Consider the following 10,883-nt stretch of genomic DNA (forward strand, 5'->3'; position numbering starts at 1 on the left):
GGAGAAGAACATTCAGTGTCGCTGGAAAAAGATCCCCAAGAATGTAAGGAAGGTCCAGCCACCATCCCCTGAAAAAGAACCCCCAACACCCATCTGTGTAGCTCCTACCCCTCCTTTATACTCACCTACCCCTCTTCCAGCCCCTACCATCAATCCCCCTATTGTAACTGGGCAGCCCAGGACTTCTGTGGCAATCCCTTCCACCAGCATGGTCACGGCATCTGGAAGTGTGACCTTGCAGCCTAGCGTCTACATGGACACTGCTGCCCCTTCCGGAGCTGTCATTTTCCATTCGGCTCCTGTTTTCCCCAGCCCCCCATTTACAGCTTCGGCCAGCATCGGTGCTTCAGCAGGCAGCAGCTCTGACACTGTACCTATGGACACCACACCTCCTTCCCAGGCTGTCATTTTCCATTCGGTTCCTGCTTTCCCCAGCCCCCCAGTTACGACTTCGGCCGTCACCAATGCTTCAGCAGGCAGCAGCTCTGACACGGTACCTATGGACACTACACCTCCTTCCCAGGCTGTCATTTTCCATTCGGCTCCTGTTTTCCCCAGCCCCCCAGTTACGACTTCGGCCGTCACCAATGCTTCAGCAGGCAGCAGCTCTGACACGGTACCTATGGACACTACACCTCCTTCCCAGGCTGTCATTTTCCATTCGGCTCCTGTTTTCCCCAGCCCCCCAGTTACGGCTTCGGCCGTCACCAGTGCTTCAGCAGGCAGCAGCTCTGACACTGTACCTATGGACACCACACCTCCTTCCCAGGCTGTCATTTTCCAGTCTGCCCCTGTCTCCACGCAGAACCAATAGACATTTCACAGGGCTGTTCCTAGTTCTGGGAACACACCTCCCAGTGGTAGCAATGCCTCAGCCCATGACTCGACTCATTTACCTGCAACGCCGGCCAACAGATAGACCAACACTTCAAGCTTCCTTGGACCCAGGTCTCCCGTCTCAGGCCACATTGGGGGCCAACGACGGGCAGAGGCCTAACGATAATTTTCTGTTGGGAAACCCAGCAGCTTCAGCACAAGATAATGTCCTAGTCGCCCCTGCAGCCTAGCCACCGCGAGTCAGCATCATGCCGGCAGCTTCACCAGCTTCCCTATTCGCCACCACCAGCAACACGCAGCCGGCCTTTGGCGACAACCCAGGCATTCTCCCCAGGGCTGTGTCCATTGCTACTGGCTTCGGACTTGCCACCAGGATGCCCAGTACTGGGGACAGTGGCTCGCTCTTTGCCGACACCACACCGGGCCCACTGTTCATGGGACCTGCAGCCCCTATGGCTCGCGGGAGCCTTGGGGTCGGTGTGTCAGCCCCAGGCCTCACTCACTCACAGGCATCCAGAGCACTTAACTTCGGGGCAGGACTAAGTGGGGCACCCAGCACCGCTTCTGTTCCTACTTTGGGCCAGACAACCTGCCATCTACCTGACCACGGCAAGGCTGCTGCACTAGGAGGGGCAGGCACCATCCCAGCATTTGGGAACATACGTGATTCCACCTTAAATCCAAATACCTGGGGCCCACCTGGGCTGAATACAGGTGGTACGGTGATGGCAGGGGACAACACTATCCCCACGATGGGAGGCCCTAGAGTTTCCACTTGCCATCACTGCACACAGGGCCCATCTGGACGTAGAAAATCTACATTTAAAAGTTCCATCACCAAGGAGAAGAAATCTGTGTCAAGGGACATGTCAGTTTCCACCTTCTAACAGAGCACACCACATCTGTTGCAGTTGCAAGTGTGGTTATCACCCGTGGGTTTCAACACACTTCTAGTTCTACCTTATTGCCAAGCACAAGGGGCCCACCTGCCCACAATCTAGGTGGTGGTCGTCTAGGAGGGAACAACATCATGCCCATGATTGGAGGACCTGCTATTCCCTCTTACAACTGGGACCCACCTGGCCAACACACAGGTGGTGCGGATGGAGGGCACAACATCTCACCGGTGCTGGGAGGCCCTGTGTCAATAACTGCCATCAGACTTGGAACCCATCTGTGCAGAGAACGGGGGGGTGGCATGGGGGACAGCACCACACCTGCTGTGACTGGATACACTTCTGGTGCCACATTCATACAAAGCACCTGAGGGCCCCCCTGGTCAAAACCCAGGTGGTGCCATGGGGGAGAGCAGCATCCATACTTAGAGAGGAAGCTCCACTCTCAGGAAGGACACTGGGGTCCCCGAGTCAGGACGCCCCTCTGACTTAGACGAGCCAGCATTGTGTTTGGAGGCCCCTGGTCACGGCAGCTGTGCCTGTGCTCACAGGAGTCTGGCAGCCTCATAACCTGCCCAGGGCTTCATAGGAGCCACCAGCGAATTCCTTTCTTCTATGAAGAAACTCAACAAATGAAGAGCAGATCTTATTCTGCAAACTGTGTGTCACCATGAATGGACTTTGCCTCACTGGAAAGCGGCTCAGCCCCTTTAAGTGAAACTTAACCTCCTCTCTTCCTACAGTAAGCCGGAGGACCACACCTCAGGGGTGTGCAAGAGTGTGTGTGTGTGTGTCTGTGTGTGTGTGTGCGTGTGTGTATGTGTGCTGGAGGGTGAGGAGCATATGAGCCCACTTCAGAACTACACCAGACTTGAGAAGCTCCAGTTAGGAGAATGGAAGAGAGCTGGCTGTATCATCCACTGTGCCATCCCTGGCTTGACTGTTAACTTGGCGGACCCAAGTTTTCCCTAGACTTGGAACTGGCAGGATGCCCACTGCTGTTTTCAGATGCTTCCCCTCCCCCTATGCATTTGCCTGAATGGGCCCTTCTCTTTCCCAGCTTTATGTACATATATATATGTCAATAAAACCTTGTTCGTATTAATCTACTTCTGTTTATGTGTCTTTACTCACTGACTCAGGAAGAACTGACATATGTGAGTGGTGATGTGTGAGCCAGACTTAAGACACCAAAATTTTGTGTCCCAGTGACTGGGATGTGGAATTAGGCACACATTATGGCTGCATGTGCTGACTCCTGAAATCTGTTTTCAGTGTAACGAGTGACAATCAGGAGGAACTAAGGTCCAGAGGAGGGAGAGATGGGGTGACTCACTCTGGCTTCTCTATATGTCTCTCTGTCCCCTCACCACTCCGACCACACTGGAGGCTAGAGAATCCCTGATGTGTGATAAGGAACCACACTTAATGATTGTACTTTTCAAAAATGTTGAAATGTCTTTTGGGGCATCTTTTTATTCAATTGAGACTTAGGCCAGTCAACTTCATATATTCCCTTTACACCCAGAGAGGACAGATTTGGCATCCAGGTCCATGTGTCTAGAGAAACAAAGGAAGAGTTCATACCTGCTCTGTAATTATTGAAAATTTAAGTTGACCTCAAATGTACCATGTTGCTTAAAATAGCAGAAAAGATCCTCTTTAATAACTGGCTTGGCTCTGAGCTAACCCACTAAAATATCAAATCACAAGAGTGACAATTGTGCCCAGTTCTGGCTGGCCCTAGAGTTCTACTGGGCCTCAACTAGGTTTAATAATGGCAAAATTCCTGAGTCTGTGCAGCCTATCTTCCAGTTGGAGGGGAGAACAGAAACCCATGTACATTATCTGGTAGGTTCGCCAGGAATAAATGCTATGGAGATTAAGCAGTATATGGTGAGGTGAGATTGTGGGCAGAGAGGAGCAAGGCTTTCAACGTAAACGGTAGACAGGATAAGTCTTACTGGGAAGGTGGAATTTGAACAGTCTAGAGGGAGGCAGATGAGTCAGACATCTGAGGGAAAAGCATTCCAGATCATGGGAATAACCTCTGCAAGGCCCAGAGGAAGGATGCCAGTGTCCTCAGGGAAGAATTAGTAAATAATGTGGCTGGAATAGAGTCAGCAAGTAGGAGGGAGGGAAGGAGGAAAGGAGGACAGAGGAGATGTGTGTAGAATTCCCTGCATCACCATTTATTGACTGAGTGATCACAAACAGTTAATTCAACCTTCAAGTGTTTCAGTGAACTCAGTGCTTTTCCTATGGCCTATTGACCTCTCAAGAGTTTTGGAAGGATAAAATAATGTAGGGAAGTGACTTATAAGCCACTGTTACTGTTCTATACATAAGGATAGATGGATAGACAGGTAGATATAGATAGACAGATACATAGATAGATAGATACATAGACAGATAGAGAGATAGACAGAGAGAGAGATAGAGATAGATAGAGAGATAGACAGATAGAGAGATAGATAGAGAGATGGAGAGATAGACAGATAGATAGATAGACACAGATAGATAGATACAGAGATAGATAGATAGAGAGATAGACAGACAGATAGGTAGAGATAGATAGAGAGATAGATAGATAGACAGATAGAGAGATAGACAGAGACATAGATAGAGAGATAGATATAGATAGATACATAGACAGATAGATACAGAGATAGATAGAGAGAGAGAGAGAGATAGAAACATAGATAGATAGACAGATAGATACAGAGATAGAGAGATAGAGAGAGAGATAGAGAGATACATAGATAGATAGATAGATAGATAGATAGGTAGAGTTAAGGAGTGAATTTCTGTGCCCCCCCCAACCAAATTCATATGTTGAAACCCTATCCTCTTATGTATGATGAAATTAGGAGGTGGAGCCTTCAGGAGGTAATTAGGTTTAGAAGAGGTCATGAGGGTGAAGCTGCCATGATGTGATTAGCTCTTATAAGAAGAGGAAGATACACCAGAGCTTTCCCTCTCCACCATGTGAAGAGACAGCAAGAAGGTGGCGCTCTACAAGCCAAAAAAGGAGGACTCACCAGGAACTGGATTTGCCTTGATCTTGGACTTCCCAGACTCCAGAACTGTGTGAAACGTCTGTTGTTCAAGACACTCAGTCTATGATATTTTGTTATAGCAGCCTAAGCAGACTGATACAGATAGGTAAACAGGGAGATAATGATTGATAGATGATAGATAGATAGATAGATAGATAGATAGATAGATAGATAGATAGATATACATACATTCATACTCACTTCAGTGACAGATGGAGATACTGCACATATATGTATGCTTAATGAATTCCTTCTAAAGCTTTCACTTGGCAATTCAAATGGGAGATCCTCTTTTTAAAGGGAGCATAAAAGTGCTTACTTTTATGAAGTACACAGGTGGAAAAATATAACAGCCTAAAAATGCACAGCACTGAGCCTAGTGCAACATTTATGAGATTAGACCTGTAAAAACAAAGAACACCATCACAGAGAGGCTTCCAGACTCCTCCAGGCACCCAGGCGCCTGATTCATTTACTCTAAGTTGTTTGTTACGGTTCCAGAGGATCAAAACTCCTGCTCCCGAACCTTTTCTGTTCTGTTCTTTTTTAGATTCCATATATACGTGTTAGCATATGGTATTTGTTTTTCTCCTTCTGACTTACTTCACTCTGTATGACAGACTCTAGGTCCATCCACCTCACTACAAATAACTCAATTTCCTTTCTTTTTATGGTTGAGTAATATTCCATTGTGTATATGTGCCACATCTTCTTTATCCATTCATCTGTCAATGGACACTTAGATTGCTTCCATGTCCTGGCTATTATAAATAGAGCTGCAATGAACGCTGTGGTACATGACCCTTTTTGAATTATGGTTTTCTCAGGGTATATGCCCAGTAGTGAGATTGCTGGGGCAGGACAGGAATAAAGACGCAGATGTAGAGAATGGACTTGAGGGCACGGGGAGGGGGAAGGGGAAGCTGGGACAAAGTGAGAGAGTGGCATGGACATATATACACTCCCAAATGTAAAATAGATAGCTAGTGGGAAGCAGCCGCATAGCACAGGGAGATCAGCTTAGGGCTTTCTGACCACCTAGAGGGGTGGGATAGGGAGGGTGGGAGGGAGACACAAGAGGGAGGGGATATGGGGATATATGTATATGTGTAGCTGATTCACTTTGTTATAAAGGAGAAACTAACACACCATTGTAAAGCAACTATGCTCCAATAAAATGTTAAAATAAAAAACAAACTCCTGCTACCTGGCTTCAGAGAATCTCCTGCCCTTGTAGTCAGAACTGCCTCCCAGAAGCAGGGTTGATATCCAGGTTGCTTCTAATAGTTCCACACCTTCTCTCTGGGGTGCCTGGCAATATTATCAGGGACAATTTTTAATTTTAAAAACTCATACTTCTTGGCTTTTTATTTTTAAAAAATGGCCTTCAAAGCTGATAAGAACAATCCTGATAAGGAAAGCATTTAACAAATGTATGAGAGATTTAAAGATAATTTTGAATTTCATGTTTTGATGCATTTACACAGTTGAAGCTATTTCTAAATAAATTATTTTTAATGAAAATAATACATGAACATGATAGCAACTCAAATAATACTGAAATTCAACCCGTCTAACCCCAGTTCCCCTCTCCAGAGACAGGTTTTCGCTACTTCAGTGTCACCCCCATAATTCTAAACATTATGTTTATCCTGCTATATCCATTTTAGATCCATTTTAACACCCTAACATGAAGGAGGAAGATAAACCCCTACCCCCACTATTACTCATCACTCTTCTTTTCCAATACATCATATTCATGTCATTACTCATGCGCTTCTCTTTTGTAACTTCATGGAGTTTTGCTAGATTTATTGATGGGAGAAGTGGTAGCATAGTAGCTAAAAGCACTGGATCTGGACATGGACCACATGGCTTGGAAGCTTTCTTCCTCAGTTAATTAGCTCTGTAATCCTGAGTAATTCATATAACCTTCCTGGGCCTCTGTTTCCTCACCTGTAAACCGAGGAAATGGATGATACCCATCGCACGGAGTTGCTCATGACGATGCAAATAATAATAAGGCATTTGCAGCCTTTAGTATCCAACACCCAGAAGCTCTCAAGAAATATTAGCTCTAGTATATAGCTATACTCTCAACTTTCTTATGGTATCAACTTTCCCCCTAATCTCATCATTTTCTTTCTGCCTGAGACTATTTGTGTCCCCACAGCTCTCTGTCTTTCCTCTCCCCTTGTACAGCTCACCTTCTGTCAATACCATGTTTGTTTCGTTTGTCTGTGCTGATCACATTTACATTTTCTTATGCAATCACAGCAAAGGGTCCTGTGTTTTATCTACAGGTTGACAACAAGGGTTGAAAACCAAGAAGTTATATTAACTATTTAAGTTTTGCTCAGTCCTGGGGACAAGAGTATGGTAGGACTGTATTTTCTTCTCTCTAGGTATGACGCCCCTACTTCTATCGTTACTATCAATTATTTAAACTCATGCTATATTTTCGTTTGCTTTTGACTTCAACTATTATCTTCTCCCAAGATTTCATTACTTTTCCTAAAATTTGACCCACCTTCTTCTTTTTTTCTCCCTGCACTATTTGCCCATAATAAATTATTTTTTAAATTTTCAAATTCAATATTGTTTCCTTGGCTGGGTCCCATCCTGTGCCAGAATGCTTGTCCCTCCCCTACTCAGTTTGGAAGCTGTAAGTCCAAAGTAAGGATAAGATCTTAAAAGAAAGGGGACCAACTTGCTTTTAGGCTAGGCCGGATGGTGGCCTCAAAGAACGAGTTTGGGAGTGTTCCTTCCTCTGTAATTTTTTGGAAGAGTTTGAGAAGGATAGGTGTTAGCTCTTCTCCAAATGTTTGATAGAATTCACCTGTGAAGCCATCTGGTCCTGCACTTTTGTTTGTTGGAAGATTTTTAATCACAGTTTCAATTTCATTACTTGTGATTGGTCTGTTCATATTTTCTGTTTCTTCCTGGTTCAGTCTTGGAAGCTTATACCTTTGTAAGAATTTGTCCATTTCTTCCAGGTTGTCCATTTTATTGGCAAAAAGTTGCTTGTAGTAGTCTCTTAGGATGCTTTGTATTTCTGAGGTGTCTGTTGTAACTTCTCCTTTTTCATTTCTGATTTTATTGATTTGAGTCTTCTCCCTCTTTTTCTTGATGAGTCTGGGTAATGGCTTATCAATTTTGTTTATCTTCTCAAAGAACCAGCTTTTAGTTATATTGATCTTTGCTATTGTTTTCTTTGTTTCTATTTCATTTATTTCTGCTGTGATCTTTATGATTTCTTTCCTTCTGCTAACTTTGGGTTTTGTTTGTTCTTCTTTCTCTAGTTTCTTTAGGTGTAAGGTTAGATTGTTTCCTTGAGATTTTTCTTGTTTCTTGAGGTAGGCTTGTATAGCTATAAACTTCCCTCTTAGAACTGCTTTTGCTGCATCCCATAGGTTTTGGGTCGTCGTGTTTTCATTGTCATTTGTCTCTAGGCATTTTTTTATTTCCTCTTTGATTTCTTCAGTGATCTCTTGGTTACTTAGTAACATATTGTTTAGCCTCCATGTGTTTGTGTTTTTTACGTTTTTTTCCCCTATAATTCATTTCTAATCTCATAACGTTGTGGTCAGAAAAGATGCTTGATATGATTTCAATTTTCTTAAATTTACTGAGGCTTGATTTGTGACCCAAGATGTGATCTATCCTGGAGGATGTTCCGTGCACACTTGAGAAGAACGTGTAATCTGCTGTTTTTGGATGGAATGTCCTATAAATATCGATTAAATCTATCTGGTCTGTTGTGTCATTTAGAGCTTCTGTTTCCTTATTTATTTTCATTTTGGATGATCTGTCCATTGGTGTAAGTGAGGTGTTAAAGTCCCCCACTATTATTGTGTTACTGTCGATTTCCTCTTTTATAGCTGTTAGCAGTTGCCTTATGTATTGAGGTGCTCCTATGTTGGGTGCATATATATTTATAATTGTTATAGCTTCTTCTTGGATTGATCCCTGGATCATTATGTAGTGTCCTTCCTTGTCTCTTGTAACATTCTTTATTTTAAAGTCCATTTTATCTGATATGAGTATAGCTACTCCAGCTTTCTTTTGATTTCCATTTGCATGGACTATCTTTTTCCATCCCCTCACTTTCAGTCTGTATGTGTCCCTAGGTCTAAAGTGGGTCTCTTGTAGACAGCATATATATGGGTCTTGTTTTTGTATCCATTCAGCAAGCCTGTGTCTTTTGGTTGGAGCATTAAATCCATTCACGTTTAAGGTAATTATCAATATATATGTTCCTGTGACCATTTTCTTAATTGTTTTGGGTTTGTTTTTGTAGGTCCTTTTCTTCTCTTGTGTTTCCCACTTAGAGAAGTTCCTTTAGCATTTGTTGTAGAGCTGGTTTGGTGGTGCTGAATTCTCTTAGCTTTTGTTTGTCTGTAAAGCTTTTGATTTCTCCATCAAATCTGAATGAGATCCTTGCCGGGTAGAGTAATCTTGGTTGTAGGTTCTTCCCTTTCATCACTTTAAGTATATCATGCCACTCCCTTCTGGCTTGTAGAGTTTCTGCTGAGAAATCAGCTGTTAACCTTATGGGAGTTCCCTTGTATGTTATTTGTCATTTTTCCCTTGCTGCTTTCAATAATTTTTCTTTGTCTTTAATTTTTGCCAATCTGATTACTATGTGTCTCAGCGTGCTTCTCCTTGGGTTTATCCTGTATGGGACTCACTGCGCTTCCTGGACTTGGGTGGCTATTTCCTTTCCCATGTTAGGGAAGTTTTCGACTATAATCTCTTATTTTCTCTGGTCCTTTCTCTCTCTCTTCTCCTTCTGGGACCCCTATAATGTGAATGTTGTTGCGCTTAATGTTGTCCCAGAGGTCTCTTATGCTGTCTTCATTTCTTTTCATTCTTTTTTCTTTAGCCTGTTCCACAGCAGTGAATTCTAGCATTCTGTCTTCCAGGTCACTTATCCGTTCTTCTGCCTCCGTTATTCTGCTATTGATTCCTTCTAGTGTAGTTTTCATTTCAGTTATTGTATTGTTCATCTCTGTTTGTTTGTTCTTTAAATCTTCTAGGTCTTTCTTAAACATTTCTTGCATCTTTTCGATCTTTGCCTCCATTCTTATTCCGAGGTCCTGTATCATCTTCACCATCATTATTCTGAATTCTTTTTCTGGAAGGTTTTCTATCTCCACTTCATTGAGTTGTTTTTCTGGGGTTTTATCTTGTTCCTTCATCTGGTATATAGCCCTCTGCCTTTTCATCTTGTCTGTCTTTCTGTGAATGTGGTTTTTGTTCCACAGGCTGCAGGATTATAGTTTTTCTTGCTTCTGCTGTCTGTCCTTTGGTGGTTGTGGCTATCTAAGAGGCTTGATGGGAGGCTCTGATGGTGGGTAGAGCTGACTGTTGCTGTGGTGGTCGGAGCTCAGTAAAACTTTAATCCACTTGACTGTTGATGGGTGGGGTGGGTTCCCTCCCTGTTGGTTGTTTTGCCTGAGGCAACCCAACACTGGAGCCTACCTGGGCTCTTTGGTGGTGCTAATAACAGACTCTGGCAGGGCTCACACCAAGGAGTACTTCCCAGAACTTCCGCTGCCAGCGTCCCTGTCCCCACGGTGAAACAGAGCCACCGCCTGCCTCTGCAGGAGACCCTCCAACACTAGCAAGTAGGTCTGGTCCAGTCTCCCCCAGGGTCACTGCTCCTTCCCCTGGGTCCCAATGCGCACACTATTTTGTGTGCGCCCTCCAAGAGTGGGGTCTCTGTTTCCCCCAGTCCCGTCGAAGTCCTGCAATCAATTCCCACTAGGCTTCAAAGTCTGATTCTCTATGAATTCCTCCTCCCGTTGCTGGACCCCCAGGTTGGGAAGCCCGACGTGGGGCTCAGAACCTTCACTCCAGTGGGTGGACTTCTGTGGTATAAGTGTTCGCCAGTCTGTGAGTCACCCACCCACCAGTTATGGGATTTGATTTTACTCTGATTGTGCCCCTCCTACCGTCTCATTGTGGCTTCTCCTTTGTCTTTGGATGCGGGGTATCCTTTTTGGTGTGTTCCAGTGTCTTCCTGTCGATGACCGTCCAGCAGCTAGTTGTGATTCCGGTGTTCTCGCAAGAGGGAGTGAGATCACGT

At 44.3% G+C, this 10,883-nt stretch overlaps 1 protein-coding gene across 1 annotated transcript in view; it reads right to left on the minus strand.

The window, feature by feature from the left end:
* LOC309623765 (uncharacterized protein) overlaps window positions 1-10,836 on the minus strand; it is a 44,428-nt gene extending 33,592 nt beyond the window's left edge. The window contains exons 1-2 of the mRNA XM_082380951.1: window positions 10,750-10,836; window positions 1,917-6,103 (exon numbers count right to left, since the gene is read on the minus strand). Coding sequence (XP_082237077.1) covers window positions 1,917-2,091 — 175 coding nt within the window. The 5' untranslated portion in view covers window positions 2,092-6,103; window positions 10,750-10,836. The remainder of the gene's footprint in view (window positions 1-1,916; window positions 6,104-10,749) is intronic.
* Window positions 10,837-10,883: the final 47 nt, after the last annotated feature.

This window comes from Balaenoptera borealis, assembly GCF_965194805.1.
Source record: "Balaenoptera borealis genome assembly, chromosome: 2".
NCBI classification, from domain to species: Eukaryota; Metazoa; Chordata; class Mammalia; order Artiodactyla; family Balaenopteridae; genus Balaenoptera; species Balaenoptera borealis.